Source organism: Sinocyclocheilus rhinocerous, unplaced genomic scaffold, assembly GCF_001515625.1.
Source record: "Sinocyclocheilus rhinocerous isolate Xijiao unplaced genomic scaffold, SAMN03320098_v1.1 scaffold603, whole genome shotgun sequence".
Lineage (NCBI taxonomy): Eukaryota > Metazoa > Chordata > Actinopteri > Cypriniformes > Cyprinidae > Sinocyclocheilus > Sinocyclocheilus rhinocerous.
Window position 1 is genome coordinate 3,922,261 of NW_015656630.1, and position 24,727 is coordinate 3,946,987.

Here is a 24,727-nt window from a genome sequence, read left to right on the forward strand (position 1 = left end):
TTGCACTTTTGATGTTATTTATAGCGAGAAATCAGTATTACAGTAATTAAATATTCATTTAGTTATCATCAAAACTCATTCTATTTTGTTGTAGATCATTAAACCGTTATGCTGCCTCAGAAGTAGTGCTGGGTGGTATACCGGTTCATACCGAATACCGGTGTTTATTTTTGTTATGATATGAATTTTTAAAATACCGCAATACCGGTATATGTCACTTAAACAACGTTCGGAACGCGACACTGTTTGAAGGGGGTCCCTTTTCACTAGTGCACTGTGGCGAGGGAACAGCTGTATGTGTTACTAAGCGTGAAAGTTCCGAAACATGAAGTTGTAGAACTAATAGAACGTGATGACACAGAAGAACGCATCCACAATATCCACATTGACCGCCACAAATATCCACCGCCCCCTGCCATCAGCTCCCGCGTTTCACACACACACGAACGTGACTTTAGCACTAGATTTAGCAACTTTCAGACCCTTTAGCCGGCTTTTTTCCATAGAATATTCATACTGACAAACCTAGCGACTTTTTTGGATAAACCTTAGCTATGGTTCAGTTGGAAGATTTCGCCAGTGCTGTCCCGCGAACGCGAGGTCTGACTTTCCCGGAGAAGTGTCACCTCTCTCGGCGTCTGTTCTGTGCAGTGAGCGGCAGAGAAGCAGCGCATTCAGTTGGCCGCACCGCAGCTGACTCGTCAATAAATGAGTACAAAACAGCGTTTCCTAGCACCTGTCGCTTACTGATTGTTTGGAATTATAAATATGAGTGTAGTTCGTCTGTTAATATCACATGCACTTTTTTGTTTGTTGTTTTTTTTAGTTTGTTACTCAGACGCAGGCAGTGCGCTGCATGAGACAAGAAAGTAAAAGCCTATAGCCAAAATAACCGCATAGCCGCTCTTTAGTGTAGATGAATGTTGATTTTATCAGACGATGCCACGATTATAAATGAGAGTGACTCCTGGTTAACATGTATTAAAAGGGGTCGTGTTTAGTCACTATATAGTGTGGTATTTTTTGACAATATTCACTCATCATGACAGTAAAATAGGGCATTCTAAGTCAATATACTGCAGTATTTCCTCTCTCAATCAGTAGAAAATATGGTTAACAACACCTGGTCATGCATGGAAAAAAAAATACCGTCATGTACCGTGAAACCGGTATAATTTTGAAAAATACCGTGATATAAATTTTTGGTCATACCGCCCAGCACTACTCAGAAGCCTGTCTGAAATTTGTTTCATGAGGTACCTTCCTGCAAAAACGGTGCCTGAAAAGTCATTGCCTGATAAGGCAGCAAGTCAGCTTCCTATCTTTCGGATGCAGCCATCTATTTAATGAATCATCACTTAAATAAAAACAGAGATTTTCTTAATAATTTGTAAATTCGCGGTTTTGGATTTTATACCGACACCTGTTGGCCTGGATGAATGAAGTTTGTTTGCTATCTACTGTCACCTCACAAAGAAGTTGTTAATTTTTCGCTGTTAGGCTTTTTGTTGTTGTTAGTTTGTCCTTCATTTTACCAGACAAACACATCCGTATAATGAATATTCCTGGATTCAATGTAAAAATAATTTTGTGTTCCATTTGTGACACCTTTAGCTACTCGCAGTGTTGTGAAATGTTCACACGGGCTGCTTTCCTTTCTTGCGTTCAGAAGCTGCGCGCAACGGATTGTAACAGCATACCGGAGTCTCGAGACGTTTTTTTTTAAAAAAATAATTCGAATGGACGCAAAACAAGAAAAAAAAAAAAAAGTTTTTCTATGAAAGTTCTAAGAACATTTCGTATCGCATACGTTTGGTAGACATCACCAAAATGAGAAACAAGCCAACACTGACCTCAAGAAAGAGGCTGCCGTTCCCAATCAAACAAAAATAAATTGAATTGATTTTTTTTTTAAATCACTCATGCGTTTTTAAATACTTCAACAGCTCACAGATTAGTTAAATGACAATTAATTTTCTTTAAATGAATTATTTCTTGATTTGCACGTTGCTAATGTGTGGCGGTAGCAGCCAATGAGCGCGGCGCGGGGCGGAGAGCAGCCTCTGAACATGGAGCTCACTGAGGAACTGATGCAGACACACAGCACGCTCAGCATCACTTACACACACTCTATGGACTGTACGATCAACAATCATCTGCCTGTTTGTCCCGATTACCTGCACCAGGGATATAGTTTGAAATTACAAGTAAGCTTTTGTTTTCACTTTTACGCGAATGTCCAGCGTTTCTTATTCTTCATAATGCATGAACTTAAACATAGTAGAAGAGCAACTTCGTTTCATTCTTTTTGAGTTTGAGTTTATTATTGTACTACTATTATGATTCTGTGAAGCTGTTAAATTTTCTTTTTTTTTAGTGCTCATGTAAATCCCATCTCAGTACCTTTATAAAAGCTGAGCATTTGTGACTTTCATTTAAACACCTTAAAGAGATAGTTCACTCAAAAAAAAGAAAGAAAGAAAATTCTGTTATAATTTACCCACCCTAAAGCTGTTCCTAAACTGTATGAGTTTCTTTCGTTCTGTTGAAAAAAAGAAGAAGAAGAAGATATAATTCGAATAATGTGGGTAACCAAACAGCTGCTGGTCCCCACTGAATTACATAGAATGAAAAAAAATATTCAAAATGCTATTTCAGTAAGTCAGTGAGGACCAGAAACTCTTTAGTTTACCCACATTCTTCAACGTTTCTTCTTTTGTGTTCAGCAGCGGCAGAAGAAAAAAAGATTTTGAACAAACTTTACAGTGAGTAAATTATGACAGAATTTACATTTTTCAGTCAAGATATTAATGATTGATCTTAATCTGATGAGCCTTAAAGGTCCCCTGAAATGCTTAGAAACACGCAGCGTTACTCTATGTGTTGACGTCATTTTAACTGAAACAGGAAGACAGGGCGGGACATATCAAGCAGCCCCGCCCCTTTTTAAAATAGCCAATAGCGTTCGTTTATATCACAGCTTGGGCTAGAGCCGTTCAGAGCCGTTGAGCTCCGTAAAGCCGCAGGGTATGCCAGCCACAATCTCATCCATATTGCCATAAAATATAGCATTCTGTGTAGAATTCAAATAGCTCCGATACATTTCGTTGAGCCATTTTGGCGGAAGTGACGAACTGTAAGCTTTGAATGCTTATATCTTCTAAATGCGAATTTTGTCACTGTTTTGGAGCACACTGCCTTATAGATAACCTTAAGACTAACATATTGATACTAACACCCAAAAAACTTTAATTTTGATTTCATGGGGACTTTAAGTGTAAAATTGTTATATTAAACAAATATGGATACATAAAGATTTTGGGTATACAGTATCATATTGCAGAGTGATTCATACATATTTAAGTTGATATTTCTAAGACTTTCACATGATCAAAAATTCTGAACAGCAGAGGAATGTTTGTATCCTGTTCAGACTTCTAGAAACTAGAATATTGGTTTATTCTGGTTATGAAAATCAGGTGTTTATGGCACATACATAATCAGAATATGTAAAAATACAATGTTTTATTAATATTCGAATATTCTTGTGCTTATGAGTTCAGTCATTGTCTTCAACGATTGTGTTATAGGTGCTGGTAACTTTGTAGGCACATCAGCTGCAGTTTTCTCCTCATCTCAGAAACGGTGGGTTTTGTAGGAATGAAAAGAAAGCACCTGCTCTCCTGTGCCTCCTTTCACTGATTTATTTTTTCTCCTCACTTCATTCTCCATTATAACATTCATTGAAAGAATGGAAATTGCATTTTTTTCTAACTTAGGGGAAATTAATATGTGGTTCTGGGGCTTACGCGAGGCAAGCAATCACTTTTCCACACATGAAAGAAGAGCGTTATGCTCATCCGATCAGGCCTTTGTTAGCCACAGCTTGTATTGACGTGGTTAACTTTGACAGGAGAGATTCTGATAAGATTCATCTCTTCAGAAAACCATTTCTGCTCAATTCTTTCCTTCCTTTTTTCCTCTCTGGTCTTTTTATTAGAGTTATTTCAGGGTAATTTGTAGAGATCTTTCATGTTGGATTTCAGATAGTTGGATTTCTAAACTGTCTTTGGAGTTACAAGTGACATCTGATAGAAATCATAAGTATTGCGCAAGTCATTCTCAGTTCTAATTAAAGTCTCATATACAGTGTCTGATCAATCATGGTGTAATTCCCAATTGGTTTCTCAAGCTGCTGTAATCCTGCATGTCTAAATTAAAGGTTACATAAATTGGCAGGGCCAGTTGCAATTCTGATCTCCATTTGACACATTGATTATCATTTAGAAGGGCTTTTGGAGTGGCAGTAACTTCAATTCAACCCATAATTCAGTTATTTACTTTTGAGGCTGTATACAAATCTTTACCACAAAAGTTCAATGCATAAGTGAGAATGCATTTGTTTGATTTTGAGAGAGGATAGATGGCTTTTTTGGAAGTAATGATTTTGGATTATTGGGTGTAAAGAATGCTGCAGGGTGTTATTTCGTTTTTGGGCGGCATCAGAGGGTCACAGACATTCTGAAACATCATTTCTGCCTGCAAACAACTTGTCTGGAATAGTTATGGGATATATAGACGGTTTGAATGTATCCCTAGGGAGAGAAGAAAGGCTTTGAAAACAACCTTAATTTTATTTATATAAAACTCTTTTATCATTATTCAAATTTCAGTTGGCAATGCCCTTGAATCACAAATGAGCCCGAAGCAGTTGTTTCCTCCGAAGTAGAATCTAGAGCACAATAATATCTCCCATGATAATCTCAAAATGGTTGCGAATGACTATAAAGCTTCATCAAAGCACACAAAAACAGGACAATTGCAGATTATACTTTTTTTTTTTAAAGAAAACATGCTGATTTTAAAGTAGCCCATTTTGTAGACTATTTAACAGCCTCATTGTGTGTTCATACTTTTCAATTTTTTATTGTAGGTTACTTTCTGATTTGATTAAGCTTAGTGAATTAATGAGTTCATCCCAAAAATGGAAAATTTGATAATTTACTCGCCCTCCAAACCCAAATGTCTTTCTTTCATCTACTGAACACAAAAGAAAATGTCTGAAAAATGTCCATACGATGAAAGTCAATAGGGTCCAGCTTTATGCTGTTTTTGATCCCACTGACTGTAATTTTATATACAAAACCTGTAGCAACATTCTTCTAAATCTTTTTTGTGTGTGTTTATGTGTGTGTTTCACAGAAGAAAGGAAGTCATACAACTGTGGAATGACATGTAAATGATGTATGAATTTGAATTAAAAAAATGAAAATTAGCTGAAAATGTACTCACCTTTAGGCCATCCAAGTTGTTTTGTCATTGGAACAGATTTGGAGAAATTCAGCATTACATCACTTGCTCACCAATGGATCCTCTGCAGTGAATGGGTGCCGTCAGAATGAGAGTCCAAAACAGCTGATGAAAACATCATATTAACCCACAAGTAGTCCAAATCACTCCAGTCCATCAATTAACTTCTTTTGAACCAATAAGCTGTGTGTTTGTAAAAAACAAATCCATCATTAAGATGTTTTGAACTTTTTTAACTTAAGCTAAAATACGAGTCCTCTATTCATAAGAGAAATATGCACATATCATATAGTAAAGTTAAAATGCCCTAATAATGGATTTGTTTCTTACAAGCGTGCAGCTTTTCACTTCACAAGATGTCAGTTGATAGACTGGAGTTGTGTGGATTACTTGTGGATTATTGTGATGTTTTTATCAGCTGTTTGGACTCTCATTCTGACGGCACCCATTCACTACAGAGGATCCATTGGTGAGACAGTGATGTAATGCTATGCTACATTTCTCCAAATCTGTGTTGATGAAAAAAACAAATCATCTACATACAGTATTCAATGTCATGAAAGTAAGTAAAATTTCAGCATATTTTCATTTTTGGGTGAACTATTCCTTTAAGATCCCTGTCAGGTGCCAGGAGCTTTCCAAATGAGTGTATGGCCCAAATGGATGACCTCAGCTCGTTCTGTCATTAGAAATCCCTAATTATGACCTACAATCTTTTCGCAGTGTCTAAATTATTAAAGGTCAGTATAAGGTTAACGTCAGATGGTCCCAGATCAGCATTAAAAAGTATGCACTGCTTTCTCCTCCAGGCACAGCAGCAATTTGGTGCCTCTTTTGACACGGAGCGGTGCCAGATTTATCTCCCTTCTTGTCTGTCTCATTATACCCCCTCCTCTCCAACATCCCTCTCCTTTTGCCAAATCCAAATGTCACAGATTTCATCAGTTTGCGCAAAGAATGTCACTGTATGATAAACTCAAAATGTCACAGCGATGAAATTTTACATGATTGATGTTGGCGAGGTTATGACTTTACAAATACACCGAAAATGGTTTGATTAGCCAATCAAGCTGTGTTTGGATTATTTTCTCAACTGTTATACTATTGAGAAGTTTGTAATAATGAGTGATATGATATTTGAGACGGTCTCGCTAGACCTTAGAACTCTTCTAGTTTGAGGCATTGCTAATGAATGTGTGACCAATCATGTTACGTGCTTAAAAATGAGTAATTGTCATAATATTTGTCTTCAGATGAAATCTACAGAAGTGGATCTGGGGTTATTCACTGACAGCTACTGCAAAGTGTGCAGCGCTCAGCTTATCTCTGAGTCACAGAGAGTCGCCCACTATGAGGTGAGTAACTCGCGCACACACACACGTTCACATAAAGCATAAACATTTACTGATAGCCCGCCGTTAATTTGATCTGCTGTCAATAATGTTCTACGGTCTGCTGCACACTTTCTTAAATGAGGGGAGATAAGTAGGTTCATTAGGTTTTTGCTGCTAATATTCATATGCAATTAAAAAAGGGGGATGAATTTCACCCACCATCAATCACGGTATGTAAATAAATGTATTTATGATGATATCATGGTAGATATGCCCATAGGAAAGAAAAAACATCGGGGAGATCAGAAGTGAATCAGAAATTAAAATTAAATGAGAATAATACCTCAGTTATTTCTTCCAGACAAAAATAAGATTAAATGGACACCAAATGGAGAGTTTGGTGCATGTCTTCCGTCTGATTTTTCTCTTGAAAAATCTCTGACTCTGGTAATCTCAATATCTCAATCAAAAGGCTGAGATTTCAATAAGAACTCAAACATTTATTATTCATTCTTCCATGAGTGTCCACATTTATATCTCTGTACTGTTACTGTATATCAACAGCTGTCTCACTTGTCAATTTTTTATTAGTACAAAGTAGTTTTAAGAGAAATATCTAAGAAAGAGAAATCTCTGAAAAATAATCTTTCCCATTCTGGTGTGTGTATGATTTAGCATTTGGATAAAAGAACCTTCGTTCATCTTAGGAACACAAAAATTTTTTTTTTGATGAAATCTGAGAGCTTTCTGACCCTGCATAGACAGCAACGCAACTACATTCAAGGCCCAGAAATGTAGAAAAGAGGAAGAGAAGAATTGTTGAATAAAGTTTTTGTTTTTTCACACAAAAATATTCTCATAGCTTTGTAAAATTAAGGTTGAACCACTGATGTCATGGACTATGGACTATTTTAACGATGTCCTTACTATCTTTCTGGGCTTGAATGTGTTGCACTGCTGTCTATTGCTGTCTATGCAGGGTCAGAAAGCTCTCGGATTTCATCAAAATATCTTAATTTGTGTTTCGATGAACGAAGGTCTTACAGGTTTGGAACAACATGAGGGTGAGTAATTAATGACAGAATTTTCATTTTTGGGTGAACTATCCCTTTAAAAATGTGGGGTCTTAAACACGGTTGTTTTGAGATAATACAATTAAAAATAAGTGTATTCTACATATTTTCAAATGCAATTGATTCCTGTGATACAAAGCTGAATTTTCAGCAAATACATTTTTGGTAACATTATAAATGTCTTTACTATCAGTTTTGTTCAATTTAATGCATCCTTGCTGAATAAAATTATTAATTTCTTTCAAAAAATCTTACTGACCTCAACTTCTTCAACAGTAGTATGTACTCCCTGAGCAATAAGTATGTGGTCTTTATATATTTGCTTGGTTATATCTATAGCGCATTTATATTTGTTCTAAAACAACATTGCCTTGGGAGCCCAAATAAACCCACTTGAACCATCACAGATGCAAGTCACATGACTAATTTCAACTACACTTACACTAACAGAGCATGAGGGGGTACACAAATTACCCTCTTTGTGTAAGCATTTTAGTACATTTAAAAAAAAGTAATTGCTTTTGTTTATTTGCATCAGTTAACGGTTCGCCGATGCATAAACCCCAGTGGGATACACCATTATCTAGATGCATATGGATCACTAGCAACGCATTGTCTGCGTTCTGTCTTTTTAAAACTCTCCCGATTTTTTGCAGCAGCTCGCTATAGGAGCCACATTATTCCTGGCAATTTCAGAGCTGTTTGTGAAGGCAGGATCCAAGTCAGATAATTACATAGCATTTGTTTTGTCGGGCCAAGTTCAAAATCTCAGTAAGTCAACGGTTCTCAGAAACAACCAGCTGTTCTTCATTTGCTCCTTTCAGCATACACTATTTCACCAAACAACCTGAGGAATTAGATGTGCTGGTCTTTATATTGCACACCAATCATCCAGGCCTCCAGACCAACTGGGGCTCATGATATCAGATATGATATGGCTGTTTGTCCAAAAGTGCGACTTTTTGGCTTGAGTAGCCCAGTGGTTTTTGCATGCTTGGTATTTGTGTTTGCGGTTCTGTCTGATGCATCGACTGAGACAGTGGTTGATGACAGCTTCTTGCATCATAAGTCATTACCTCAGCCATGAATGGAGATGTCTTAATTATTGCCTCTTTATTGCCTCTTGCTGTCAGTCTCCTGAGGGAACGGAGCCATGTGGTCGACACTTGCGCTGGCTGAGAACCAGCTGTTAGCTTGTTAACCCAATCTAGAGTCTGGTCTCGTCGGCAATATCATGTCTCTCATGTTTAAATGATGAGGCTTTCAACATGAGAAGTTCAGATTTTATCTGACCTTCTTGTTGCTTGGTATGATCATGCAGGATAGCTGTTGATACACATGGACTGGCTGCGTTCTTGACGGTGTTTCCAAATCAAAGATCATATTTAGAGATTGTTAGAGCAGTAGGTCAATGTGGGGTTAAATATATTTCTCCAAACAAAGAGTGTGGGATTATTAATTATTATCGGCATGATTAACAGGATGTGACAACAGTGACGCTTTTTTCCCCATTTATTTTCTTTATACGCATATCAGCCTCGAACCAAACCAGCCAACTTTACGATGAATAATTTAAACATCTGAATCAAAGTGTTTATATCAAATGTTTATATTAAAGTATATTGTCAGCTGGTTGCTGCTATAATGAGGATGGTAGAAGTTTGCTGGAGAGAGAGCCATGAGGCTGTGTGGTCATGCATTTAATGAGACCGATCCGTGTGCCACCACCCCGTTGAGGAGAGTCGAGCTTACTAGAATGAACAAAGCCAAAGCCAGCTCTAGACGCTGCGCTTATTACACCACAACAGACAGTTAGGATCAATGCCAAACATTTATCAGAACCGCCTAACTGGGATGTTGTGGCGTCACTGGGTAAATGCATTCAGAAAACTCCGTTTGATCTATTGAGGGTCAGATACCTTAAAGAGGTCCTATTATGCTCTTTTACAAAGTCTTGATTTTGTTTTGGGGGTGTACTAGAACAGGCTCTCATACTAGGTTGTTCGAAAAACACATTATTTTTCAAGTATTTTACATTATTACAACACCTCTCTCCCCAGTCCTTACCATAGCCGCCATAGCTTCAGCTTCAGTCAAAATCAAATCAATTTGAGCGTGATTTAAACCCGGATGATTGTAACCACTCTAAGTTCGTCTGTCTTGGGAAAGCTAGCGTGTCTCCGACATAGTGATAACACTCGTTGCCTTCTCTAGTGCAGCTCAACCAGGTCAACCCATTCGTCGATATTTGTGATATCACAAATCCCGGAAAATATACGTTGTAGTCCAACCGAGTCGTTCGTTGTAGTTTTTAGGCCTGATATTGTGTCAGTGGGTTGAAATGATCAGATCAACAAGAGAGGAAACGCCTCATGGCTGACTGAACACGACTTGATGTTATCAAGAGTGTCCCGGGTCAATTAGCACCTCGCTGCTCTATTTCCAAGCTCCTCACAGAGGTGAAAATTTACTCTAGTGAATGAGAACTCAGGTGCAAGTGGAATATCAATGCTTCAGATAGGCCTGACACAAGGTCTGCTTGACTAAATACATACAGCTTTAGTAATAGTGTTTGCAAAATTATTGAAACAGTTACTCTCAGCTGTAAAAGGAGCAGTGCAGCCAATATAATCATCATTTACTCCCCCCATGTCGTCCCAAACCTGACATTCTTCAAGCTGAACATTCACACTACTGTTTTCCATACAATGAAAATGAATATGAGCTAAAACAGCACCATAAAAGTATGCAATGGCTTGAAGAAATGAACTATGTATGCCCATGAATAACTGCAAATTACATTTTAAAATTACTTAAAATAAGAGAAATTATAGTAAAATAGAAAATGTTCTACTAAAAGTAATTAATTGCAAGTGTAAAATACCATATATATTTTAGTACTCAAACATATACAGTTATAAACTAAAATGAAAAGAAAATATTTAGTTGAATGTTCATGCTGCTGTTTTCCATACAGTGGAAATGAATATGAGTCAAAAAAGTCAAGATAAAGTAATTCATACTACAGGTTTGGAGGGAAAATGACTTTCTTTCTTTCTTTAAATGTGTTAATTACTATATATATATATATATATATATATATATAATTTAACACATTTACTGAATTTAATATTAATTCTGCTTAACTAAAGATAAGTCAGAAATCATGAGATTAATTAAAAAAATGTCTTCTATTGACAGCCCTAAACAGTAAGACATAATAACCAAATCAGTTTTATTCACCTAACATTACTGAAATTGTGGGTAGAAGATACATTGTCAAGTTAACACAAAGTAAATGTTCTCAGATATTATTTTAATAATTTATTTTGACATTGAGTACTGCGGCAAGATAAAAGTCAGTTTTTTATATTTTTCATCTTTATTTGAAATTGCACAGCATTATACTGAAATTGCACAGAATACCTGCCATTTTTATTTTATAAAGTAGAAGATGATTGAATAAACATTTAAATTGAATTCAAGGAGTCAACCAAACCACTTTTATGATACTTTTTTGTCATTTACATTGATGAAAAGAGAACATTCTGCAAAATCTTTAGATAAAAGAAAGCGAGTTTGGAATGACCAGAGTTTTTATTATAGTGTAAACTATTCCTTTAATGTTCTGCCTTTTAGATTCCCAACAACCTTTGTCTTACAGGCATCTACAAATCTGCTACAAATCATTTTAGTTTAAGGTGGCTTAAAGCGAGAAATAACTCCACATCACTTTCATGCAGATTTACTGTTTTGGGGCAGATATCTCTCTGGTTGGTTGGTTGATAATGGATTGAAGGACCCCCTGTGAGAATTACTCTTCTGGTGCCTTTTCACTGCTCATATGGCTGGCCATTCATCTGCTGCACAACAATCAATATGGACCTTTATCCACCCACCAGAGCGATCACTCGCAGCCTAGAGTGGGGCATATCAAGCTCTGAGAAATGAAAGCAGTGTTCTGGTAGCTCTGATGAGAATTGTTTGGGCCCTGACATCGCTAGTTTGATAATCAATAGCGAGTTGTTTTTCTGTCAACACTTGAATGTAACTGGCTGCTTGTGAAAGCACCTCTCATATATTGCCCCATCTCTCTCATTTTCTTACAGAGTCGAAAGCATGCAAACAAAGTTCGTCTGTATTACATGTTACACCCGGTGGATGGTGGCTGTCCTGCAAAGAAGCTTCGAACAGACAATGTAAGTGAAGAAACACACTTGCATATGGCCATTTAATGTACATACATTCATATTAATAGATAGTTACGCTATTTGTATTAAAGGTAGATTAGAGAAAAAATACTAGCACTGATTCCAAGCCACTTTCCTTTTGAACAATTGAAGCTGGCAGTTTCATTACTCCGTCGAGGAGCCCAGATGTAGCTACCACAGGAAAACCATTTTATGTCCACAACATATTGATTGACATGGATGACCTGCTCGTCTGAGCTTATTTCTTCTGCCCAGTCCCACATCTCTCACATTTCAGCCTATCATTGGGATGTAGTGATGAAGTGGATCTTTTAGGAGTACGAAGAATGACCCAGTTCATTTTGTTACATGTTTCACATGACAAGCTATCACTTTATGTCACACATGGCTTGTGCATGTCTGTGGTTTGGACTGCTGAAAGTCTAGAGGTCATACAAAATGAGTTTGAATGGTTATATTTGTAATATTCTTGCAAACTATGCCTACAGTTTTGTTCTTAGGCGACTTTTTCCTACCAAAGCAACTTGCATAAAAACATCATAAAATAATGTTCAATATTTTACTAATATGTTGAAAGGAACATTTGGACTGGCTTTTTGCTCTGTTCCAGGTTGCAGTTTATTCTGGCCACTTTAACAGGAAGAAGCTGCGTGATTGAATTCATTTTTTATATAACATAAAATATAATAATATAAATAATCATTTAATAACATATAACATGATAAAAAAATAATATATTAATAACAATATTTACATCAATAATCAATTAAATGTAAATATTATTTTTGTCATATTATAATAATAGTTTAAATTAAATTAGAATAGAATAGAATAATGATGCAAGTATTTAAATTTTTAATTTATAGATATAGATTTATTTTTATAAATCATTTTTACATTGTATCACATACTGTTAAAATATAGAATAGAATAGAATAGAACAGAATAGAACAGAATAGAATATTTGCAGATGATGTATAAATCTCAATTTCAAAAAATTGGCCCTTATGACTTGTTTTGTGGTCCAGGGTCACATATAATTAATATAATGATGCAAATTGTTTAAATGTAAATTATTATTTTTTTTATACATTATTTTGTAATTATTTATCAATTTATAACTGAATATTTTCATGTGATTGTCATACAGTCAGTCATGATGGGAATGAGTGGAGGACCACCATTATCAAAGCACTTTTATGGTCTGGTCATATAGTTGAGGGTTATATGCCAGAAACACAGTCATGGTTGCCAGTTCACAAAATTTTAGACCTGATCCATGTGATAATTCAAGCTTTATGAGGGAATGTCAGAACTGTTCCACCGGGAACAAAGGGTGTTGTGGGGTGCAGATGGCAATACAGACTGCAGTTTTTGTTCAGTTAAATATAATCATTGCTTGCACCTGTGTTTTACCCCAGTTTTCCCCTCTTTCATGAACTTTGCTCAGTCCTGTGATGGCATCCGCTATGTGTGGTTGTCTCAAGCCCAACTGCAGACCTCTTGAAAACCTTTTCCTCTGATATAAACTCAGTTTTCTAATCTTGATGACACTAAATCAGCATTAGATAACACTTGCCTATTTTAATTAAAATAACAGACTTGAACTAATCCCCAAAGAAATACATATAAAGCATCTAAAAACATTTGAGTCTCTGCTCCTCGTGTATTTCTACGTTTTTTCTCACAGTGTAAACTTGTGTCAGTTTAAGATGCCATGTTTGTTGTGTGTTGACGCAGTTGGCAATATTAAAAATTCCCCTGAAATTAAACGGGTTGCTGTGATGTGTTTCCAGCCAAGGTCAATGTCTAAACGGACCTTTTCGGTTTAGCTGATGTTGATGAGGTCTTTCCCCTCGGGAGAGTAAATAAAGACATTATGGCATGTCAGGAGAGGAATAACAAGAAGCAGAATGAGTGGACACAGATCGATGCCTGCGGCAGGAAGGACAGATCTCGGTTCAAGTGCAAGGCTTACAGAACAATTAAAGCTCAGAAAGTCAATCAGGGTCTCATTATGTAATGTTTAACATTTTATTTCAAAAAACATGAAAATGCTGTCTATTTTTCAGCGAAGAAAGGATAAATGTGACCTTGGACCACAAAACCAGTCATAAGGGTCAATTTAAAAAAAAATAAGATTTATACATCATCTAAAAGCTGAATGAATAAGCTTTCCATTGATCTATGGTTTGTTAGGATCAGACAATATTTGGTCGAGATACAACTATTTGAAAATCTGGATTCTGAGGGTGCAAAAAAAATCTAAATATTTAGAAAATCGCCTTTAAAGTTGTCCAAATGAAGTTCTTAGCAATGCATATTACTAATCAAAAATTACGTTTTGATATATTTATTTACAAAATATCTTCATGGAACATGATCTGTACTTAATATCCTAATGATTTTTGGCATAAAAGAAAAATCAATAATTTTGACACATACATTGTATTGTTGGCTGTTGCTACAAATATATCTGTGCTACTTAAGACTGCTTTTGTGCTTCAGGGTCACAAATTTTGATTTCTTGACATAAAATGAATTCATAGATTGTGTTATAATGTTTTTTGCAGTCAAATTCCATAGACTCATCTATAAAGACAACTAACCTGCTCTAGCTCTGCATGTTTATTGCATGACATTGACCTTGCAATGCCACTTTCCTAGCACTTAAGATAGTGACCATTGATTTACATATCAAACTGAGGAGCTGATGTACCTATAAAGAGAGAATGAAGCAATAGCACAGCGGTAATGCTGGAGAGTAGCTAACGGAACTTAGCGTGATATTATTAGCTCTTACAGTAGCAAGCTACTTTAGCCAACAAATAGCAATAGCAAAATGGCAATAATCAAATGTTGTTCACCTAAATCATCCTCTTTTGCATTAGAGAGAAAGTCTGATTCACTCTGGTGAAATGGTTCATGTACATTAATAAATACAAATACTTATCAAGTATCATTGCAATTAATGGTATTTTAAATGTTGTTTTTATAGCAATAGTTATCTGCTGATTATTGCTGTTAAAGTGATAAATAAATAAATAAATAAATAAATATTAGTTATATATAATTGCTTGTATTCTGGTGTTTTTTAATCTGGTGTATCTGATCACATACATGCCAATATTCAAAAAACTTTAAATACATACATACTTTAAATATATATCAACATATTAAAAAATGACCAAAAATACGTTGCTAATATACATGTTTATTTACATAAATATATTTTTTGTTTGAATTACTTGTATTTCATTGACTATATTTTGGGGAATTTTTTATATATTTTCAATCTAAATATATTTATATTGTTCAAAATGTGTTTAAAATATATCTAAAATATAAATGTATTAAATGTTTTAAAAAGTATATGTATATATATATATATATATATATATTAGTGCTGTCAAACAATTATATATATGTATATGTGTGTGTACTGTGTATATTTATTATGTATATATAAATACACACACATACAGTATATATTTTGAAAATACATGTTTTCATTTATATATTCATATTCTTATATTTGATATTATATATAAATATATTTAATATATAAAAATAACATTTTTCTTAAATATATACATGCATGTGTTTGTATTCATATATACATAATAAATATATACCGTATATACACACATATATTATGTAAACAAACACTTATTTTGGATGCGATTAATCGTTTGACAGCACTATATATAAATATATATATATATATATATATATATATACTATATACACTATATGTGTGTGTGTTGCTAATATACATGTTGAAATATATTTACAGAAACATATTTTTTTGTTTTAATTACTTATATTTTATCAACTATATTTTGGGGAATTTGTAATGTATTTTCAATCTAAATATATTCATATTGCCCACTCAAAAAGCTTCAGTGTAGCTATCTACATGCAATGTATCTAATGACTTTTCAAAGAGTAGTTTGATTGCACTTTAAATAACGATTAGCTTTTAACTTGGCGAGCTAAAGTTTCGAAGTAACTTCCCCAACAGCGCTCAGAGCCAATATCAGTCAATATGAGAAACTCCGAGCGGTTGCATCAGAGCAGGAAGTAGAATATACGCTACACCGTTTTTTAGAAGTTTGTAAATTACTTCTCCACAGCGCAACCCACATCTGCCAATTTGACAGCCAAATTTCATATCTTCCTCTTAAAGTTATAATAAACACATTTGCTTCATAAATCATCCTGTTCTCCTGTATTATTAGCTGAAGGTGATAAATGGTCCCAGTTAAAGGATATCAGAGTATGTGTCTGCTTCTGTGTCGTCCCAGGGCAGTGTGGAGGGAGACGTGGACAAGAACAAGTGCTGCACGCTGTGCAATATGTCGTTCACTTCGGCGGTGGTGGCCCAGTCGCACTACCAGGGCAAGATCCACGCCAAGAGACTCAGGCTACTGCTGGGGGAGCCACCTGCCATCACATCTAAAGGTAGAAGGTGCTGATCTAAGATTAGGTTCACACTGTCTAAATCACAATATTTAAAGGCCAGGCTGTTCCCGGGTCAGTATTCATGCTTAAATGAGTTTTACGTGTATATGACGTCCTAAGCAGCCAGCGGGGAAGTGACCTGTTCAACCATGGATGGACTCTGAATATGAGATAATGAGGCAATTATTCTTGAGAATGAGTTCATTATTATTAATGCTCAAGTTATTATGTATTACTGATGTTTGATGAGGTATGGTATAAGATATGATATGATTGCTGCTCACAGTTAAGAGTATGGGGATTTTTAAAAATCCCTAAACCTACATTTTAAATAGCTTGTTAATGCAAATATGTAATCAGCCAATCGCATGGCAGCATCTCAATGCATTTAGGCTTGTATATCAAGACCAGTGTTGGGAAGGTTATTTTGAAATAGGTTACAGATTACAAGTTACCCTATATAAAATGTAATAAATAGTGTAACTATTTCAATTACTTTATTAAAGTAATGTTACTGATTACTTTTTGGTTACTTTTCTAAATTTCTAACAAATATTTTCAACTGTTAATCATTTTGAAACCAGGCAGGGTTAACCTTACAGTAGGACTCGACACTGATTACTGTCAGACTTTCAAAATTCTTTATCACTTGAATTAAGATTATAATAACTGAAATTTAAAGCACAGCCACCACAAAATCAGACGTTAGCACCACTTTTTACTTTGAGATCGTTTTGAGGTCAAATACAGATTTAAAATCAAAACAAGAAATAGTTTAATATCTATGATACTGTTTTTGAAATCAAATCTGACATGACAGGAAACAAAAAATTAAAGCATATACATCAACCCAAATAGAAAATAAAACAGTTATTGAATAAGTCCTATTCTGTGTTTAATAGTCATCGTGTTTCCTTCTGGGGCATCAGTGAATGTTTGAACCTTTTTTAATAGTTGTGTTTGAGTCCCTCAATTGTCCTCAGTGTGAAAAGATGGATCTCAAAATCATACAGTCACTGCTGGAAAGGGTTCAAATATGCAAAAGATGCTGGAAAACTGAAGAACAGCAGGCAGTTAACTGTTCAGAACAAACAAGGGACTCATGAACAACCCTCACAAAACAAAAAAACAGTCGTAGATCATCCAGGTAAACACACCCACAGTATTAAGAACCAATGAATGGGGTTATTTTAATAATTTCAGCTATTTTTTTTGTCTTGTGGACTAAATGTAAACATCTGTTATGTAAAATATCTTACTCAGGACAGTACTAAATAAAAAAATAACATGCATTTTGTATGATCTCTCTTATTTTGTTAAAATTACTCACATTTTCACAGATTCTGCAAGGGGTTCACAAACTTTCAAGCAGCACTGTATATGCTGAAACAGATCAAATAAAAGAGAAGTTAATCTGGGGTTTCCCGTACAACAATGTAACTCACTGCTTAACCACCAACTAACTAGCTAGTCATGACTGTTTCCCAAACATGGTCGCACCTTCGTTGTTTGATCCGCGTTGGATCAACAATATAGGACCGGTGGAGTAGTAGCTTCTACTAATTCATCGATTCGAGATCTCTGAGATGCTGCTGTAACAAACATGGCAGCCGATGACTACTATTATTAATTGTTCCTTGTCGTTTTGCTTTATTTGATGTTTGATTCATCGCAGGTTCCTCTTTCGTCATGCTGTTTGCGAATGTTCGTTTGAACTATGGTTTTAGGAAACACTGAATCGTTGAACTATGTTGGTAATGACGGAAATACATGAGGTGAAATCCATTCACAAGACTAGATTTGTAAATTTTCTGCAAAATAGTTTAGCCTGTTTTATCATCCACCAGGCAGCAATCGTATATGCAGTCGCTTAGAAAGTACCGTATTGTCCCGAATATAAGACGATATTTTTTTCTTGGAAATACATCTGAAAAAACGTGGTCGTCTTATATTCAGGGTCTAGACTTTGACATGTCAATAATACACCCACAACACTAGGTGGCGCCAAATACGCATAAAACGAGTGTGCCATGAAATACATAATGTAATGCGTGTTGTAAAGATCGCGAGTAAAAACAAAAGAAAAAGAAAACCTTACAGCTGCATGAGTCGTGACTGTCACGTTAGCCTGATGGCACCAAACTCCCTTTGTGATTTTAAAACGTAAGACAGTACCCAGATTTGAAGACTACAGTAAGATTTAACTTCTACTGTTAATAAGATTTTGGTAGGCTACTATTAGATGGATAGCCTAAATGTCCTAATTCAGATGGGATACCTTTTTTTTTTTTTTTTTAATGGTATATCAAAAAGTGTATATTTTTTTAATGTGATTGTTGGTACATTTTACCAGTTTTTACCATACTTTCAAAACAAAAATTTAAAATAAAAAAAAAGGAAAAATATGCAATATGAAAATAATTGAAGACAAAATGTGTTTTACTGAGAAAAAACAAGATTTGGTTTTTAAAAAGCCTTTTTCCAAAAGGTACATCTGGAAAAAGGGGGGTCGTCTTATAATCAGGGTCGTCTTATATTCGGGCCAATACGGTAATAGCGCAGCTCTCACCAACAAGTCGTATGATTTAATGTGCCTTTATGTCCACAGCACAAATGGTGCGGGACGAGTTACGTGCTGACTTTTTAAAGTGTTTGTCCAAATAGCAAGCATCACTAAGCAACACCATTAAAAACTATTAGTAACCATAATAGGGTTCAAGAAACTGTCCTTTTGTTGTTTGTTCAGCAGTCATAGTAGTAGCTCAGCATTATTCGGTTACAGTCGGATAGTTGCTATGCGGCTGCTTCCGCCATCATAAAGATCTTGATGGTGATTTTTCATGTTATTCGTGAACTGGTGTTATTGAGATGAGCTAAAAAGGTTGTTGTTTCTAGTGAGACCTTATATAACTCTTTAATATCTATGATAATAATGATAAGGTGTAAAAGACCTAGATGAAATGGTCTGAGAGGCTGGAATACAGATGAGGATATCATTTGATTAAATTATCCTTGAGTGTCATTGCTATTATCAAGTAATTGACCAAACCGCTGCACTGCAGATCTACACAATTACTGTAAAGCTAGTTTAAATAAGATATTATGAAAGCTTCAAATGATAACGCATGGATTTATGGATTTATGTTGATCTGTAGCACCTGCACCTTTTTACAGTAAACACAGGACTCTAACGTTTAAAAGTTGGTAAGATTTTTTCATATTTTTGAAAGTCAAAGTCAAATCAAGATTTTATTGAAATATAGTGAAAACCGAAATACTGTGAAATATATTACATTATAAAATAACTGTTTTCTATTTAAATATATTTTAAACTGTAATTTATTCCTGTGATTACTCCATTCCTTACATTACTCCAGTCTTCAGTAGGGGTGGGCAATATGACCAAAATCTTGTATGACGATATGAGTAATTTTATTTCACGGTAATGATATATATCACAATATAGTTTTTTGATACCATAGAAAATTCATAATTCTTGTCACTAGTGTCAATATCACAAAAAACTAATACTAGCCAAAAAAAAATAAATAAAATACAATTTTTCTCTATATGTGCGCGCTGTCTGAGAGACTGTTTCTGAGTCCTGTCAGAGAGGCGTGCGCATGTGAAGTTGTTGCTCATATGGCACGGGAGTATTGGGAGTTATTTTTGCCACTTTATTGGCCTTGAATGGTTAAATACACACACTTGGATGTGTCAAAATGCCTGTCTTTGCAAGTATCATTGTAAACACAGTAATTTATGTTTTAAATAAAAGCAAACAGCTGAGAAAGAAAACACATGTGTAACAGGATATTGGATCCGGGCAGCTCTTAAAGTGATAGCAGTCTAATATTCCTGCTGTCTATCATTAATGTTAATCAAACAACAAAAGAGAAAAAAATCTCTTACTGCTCTTGACTAAATCACTTTTGTAACTATAATAAGAAATATATTTAATTTACACAGTGAAGAATATGCAGTGTTTTTTTATACATTGAATGTAGCATTTCTTATTTATTTGTTCTACTGTAGTTTTTTGGACCTATTGCTTTCAATTAGTTTCTTATTCTTATTTAATCGCTGACTGTTGACTTGTCTTCAGTGAGCTGAAGTGTTCTCTTTTGCTGCTTATCACAGTACATCCAGAAAGCATTTTTGAAAATGGCAGAGAAATGTTCAAATAGATGAAATACTCATTCTCGATTTGTTATGCTGATACCATAATTTGCAATGAAAACATTTGTATATCAAATTGGGGGAAAAATGCTAAACATTTTCCCTTGTGGTCTCAGACTTTGAGGCCACTGTATTTGTCACGGTAGAGTTTCATATCACACTCTGATTATGTGTTATAATGAAAACAACCCTCTATTCAAACACCTCAGGGAATTGGATGAAAATTGAGACGGAAGGAAGAAGAAAAAAAGGAAAAAGAATGCTTCATATTATCTAGTTATTTTGATACCTTCTATAAATACACATGTAGAGCTGCCAGTGTCATCTATCCTCTACTTGAAAAACCGTGGAAGAGCCGAGAGACGCCCCATTTGTGTCATCCACCGTTCCTATTTTATACGTTATGACGTGGGCTTGCTGTCAGTGTAGTCTCTTGTTTGTCGTTTACTATGACGGAGTATAATTAGACGGGTGAAAACATCCCTTGTTCTCGACTTTGTAATAAAAATTCACTTCTCAAAAACAGACGAGGAAAACACAAGCTTAGACCTGCTAGTGTGAGACAAATTACCTCCCGTCTGTTTATGAGCCATATTCATCATATTAGTGTCATGAGATTCAGAATGCATCTTATTAAGCTGCAGCCACAGGGGACATCCCGTGTTCCTAAGTGCCCTTTACCCATGAAATACTTCAAACTGACGTGAGCCTGTGCCCCGTACTTTGACAGGTGAGACAGACCGCAAGCAAAATATGTCAATTGAATCACGTACACATGTCTTGGAAATTCTAATATGTGTTATTAATGCTGTCACACACCTGCTGTGTTGGACTGGATATTGGTAAATAAAATGAAAAATGGATTTGCCATTTTAAGGCTGGCTGTTAACTTGTGTTGGTATGTTGCACAAAATTTTTTTTCTAAAAATATTTCCCTTTTTTTATTTCTTTTGCTTGCTTTCTTTAGATTTTTTTCTTCAAAATGTAGAAAATTAATGGGCAGGAATGGAGGGCAAGATCATATAATGCATCTTCTGTATGAATGCCAAAGCCCAATTTCTCAGATGTTTTCACATTAATAGCTTTTACCTGTAGCCTGTTTGGTAATTAATGTATGGTACACTAAGTATACTAAGTCTGTTATACCCTCTCTTTACAGAGGTGACAGCCAATTCAGAGCATATAGTGACTGAAGACTCGCCGGGAAGTCCTTCTATTCATGACAGACTCTCACACCGCTACTGCCAAATGTGTAAGGCCTGGTTCAACAACCCCGGCATGGCCAGACAGCACTACGACGGAAAGAAGCACAAAAAAAACGCAGCCCAAGCTAACCTCCTCGCACAACTGGGTAAAAGTCTGGAGGACGGAGATGATCTAAACGGTATGTTCTGAGAGGAACGGGCAAAACATAGATAGTTTACCCAAACATGAATTAAAAGTGATTCTGTTATCATTTACTCGCGCTTAAATTGTTCCAAACACATACATAGTGTTTGACTTTTTTCTTCTGTGGAACACAATGGTTTTAAGATGTAAAAATGATGCGAAAATCCCATAAAATTATAAAAAAAAGTGACCCATTTGCACTTTTTCCCCAAGACTTCTGAAGCCATAGCTTTGTGTGATGAAAATCTAAATAAAGTAATAAAAATAAAGCAAAGTCATTATTCAAAAAAATCTGGATTAGTGAACAGATTGTTTTTTTGAATTGGATCTTTTGAGTGAATCGTTTGATTTGGTTCACAGAACCACTATAAATTATTCTTTTAATAGGACCTGATTACCGCAATTAATGCAATCAGAATTTTCAGTCGAATTTTCAAAATTTCATTCTGTTCATCACACAAAGATTCATATGACTTCAAAAGACTTGGAATATAGTGCAGTTGTTTGCACCACTTTTATGATACTTCTGCATGCTTTTTTTTTTTAAGTTTAACGCTTTAATCGTATTTCACATACAAGGGTGACTGTTTTGTGTTGGAACAAACATATATTTGGTTTCATGCATAATCTGTTTATTGGAGCATGAATGCCAGCATTTCAGGGCATTAAAGGGATAGTTCCCCCAAAAAAGAAAATTATGCCATGATTTACTCACCTGTAACATTTTGGAGAGTTTCACATACGTAAACAATGTATGCTGTTCTGTATCAGCAGCACTGTATGCGGATATGCTGTTTACGTTGTTTATGCTTTGATCTGAACGTAAACAAATTATCCGCGTACATACCTTGCATACGTTGTTTACGTATGTGATACTCTCCAAAATGGAGCTATAGGGTGATGCGGAGGAGACGAATTGTTGAATAAAGTCGTTATTTTTGTTTTCTTTGCGCACAAAAAGCATTCTCGTAGCTTTATAACATTACGGTTGAACCACTGATGTCACATGGACTATTTTAGCAATCTCCTTGCTACGTTTCTGAGCCTTAATCGTGTTAGGATCCTTGCTGTCTATGGGAGGGTCAGAGAGCTCTCGGAATGCATCAAAAATATCTTAATTTGTGTTCTGAAGATGAACGAAGGTTTTACGGGTTTGGAAAGACACGAGGGTGAGTAATTAATGAAAGAAGTTTTCATTTTTGGGCGAACTATCCCTTTAAAAACTTGTATTTCACATACAAGGGTGACATATTTTGTGTTCTGCAGAAAAAAATGAAACTCTTACGGGTTTAGAACAAAATGAGGGTGAGCACATGATGACAGAGCTTTAATTTCTGGGTGTACTGTCCCTTTAAAACAGCACATTCAATTGTAACAATGTTTGTTTTCATTAGTTTGTGGTAATGGCTCATAAATAACCCCGCCGTAAATGCCACCGTTTAAGCACAGATATAATTTGAGCATTGACCATTCTGTTTTACAGGCCTCAGTAGAGGCATTTTAATGGTCTTAGAGTCTTTTCGCAAGCAGGCATTTCATTAAAGTTTTGCATTATTCAGCAGCTAGCTAAAGAGCTTTCGTTCGAGGCAGTTAACAATAGGTAATTAATGGCGCGACAAAGAACCTCCCAGAGCACAAGATCTTTGCTCGCCAAACAAACCGACAACGGCGGAGGTTGCAGACAACAAAGCCACCTCGTTGGTGAGTTTTGACTCATAGAGGGACTAGAAACCACTTCGTGGGAGGTGCGTACCAGCTGCCGTTTGGACAAATGTTGGATTTAGATTCTGATTAAAAAGTGTCCTGTCCCTCACGTCACGCTTGTGACTCATAAATATGACTCATTGCTGCAGTTTTCATTAAGGCTTCCCAGTATTTCACTCACCAATAATAGTACAAGCACTCTCTGGATTGAATATGCTCTATTTTTGTGACGTGTAATATTAGTCTATGACTACAAACATAGAATAGTATTTGACATGCTATTTTTGCTCATTAGCAATTGTCTGTGATAACGCTGTTCTGTCGTTAACTTAAAAAGTTTGCGGCGCTAACAGCAGGGTGCCAAATCAGTGTTCAGCGGTAATCGAATCCCATTTTTATAGCATTTTCATCAGACTTCCCACCTCACAGGAAGCCAGCGACTGATTTTCCGAGCTTCACACAAGCTTATAATTTACTGGTCTGTCCTAGTTAGAGGCGGAGAACAGATTTGGTGTAGGAAGACAGAGCTGTGGGAGGATACGATTTATCAGCGTGTTTCACGGCCCCTTCTGTTATGTGTTTTTAATCATTGACTGTGCACAATGCCAAAGAAAAGCTGAAGCGCTGTGGTTGCAAAGACGAGGCCAACGTAATCTGTGGCTTTGATTGAATATAGATCCGTGGTAAATGTTATTGATGAGGCATCTAGATGAGCCTCCATTCATTATCTGGCCTGATTGCCCGGATACTGGGATAACAAAGGATTCCCGTTGTTTAAACAGACTAGGTGCTTACTTTGTGGCATATGCGAGGGTCGTATGGCATATGTAAGGGTCATTTAACACCACCCATCTCCCAATAGTAAATCACATCATGCACTAGATGGTTACACAAACAGACATGCTGTTTGAATATATGAGTCATATGTGGACATAAGCTTATGTTTATGTGTGAAGGAGGAATATATATTTGGTTTCATGCATAATCTGTTTACTGGAGCAGGGATGTCTGCATTTCAGGGCACTATATATGAGTAAATGACACGAAAACTAGTCCAAGGCAT

The 24,727-nt window shown here is 35.7% G+C and overlaps 1 protein-coding gene across 2 annotated transcripts in view; it reads left to right on the forward strand.

The window, feature by feature from the left end:
* Window positions 1-2,100: 2,100 nt before the first annotated feature.
* Window positions 2,101-24,727, forward strand: part of LOC107720593 (zinc finger matrin-type protein 4-like) — a 28,127-nt gene continuing 5,500 nt past the window's right edge. The window contains exons 1-6 of one of the 2 annotated variants that reach the window (XM_016528321.1): window positions 2,108-2,207; window positions 3,591-3,645; window positions 6,564-6,665; window positions 11,827-11,916; window positions 16,236-16,392; window positions 21,731-21,955. In XM_016528321.1, coding sequence (XP_016383807.1) covers window positions 6,564-6,665; window positions 11,827-11,916; window positions 16,236-16,392; window positions 21,731-21,955 — 574 coding nt within the window. In that variant the 5' untranslated portion in view covers window positions 2,108-2,207; window positions 3,591-3,645. Of the gene's footprint in view, window positions 2,208-3,590; window positions 3,646-6,563; window positions 6,666-11,826; window positions 11,917-16,235; window positions 16,393-21,730; window positions 21,956-24,727 lie in introns of both variants that reach the window. The other variant, XM_016528320.1, reaches the window with a different exon arrangement.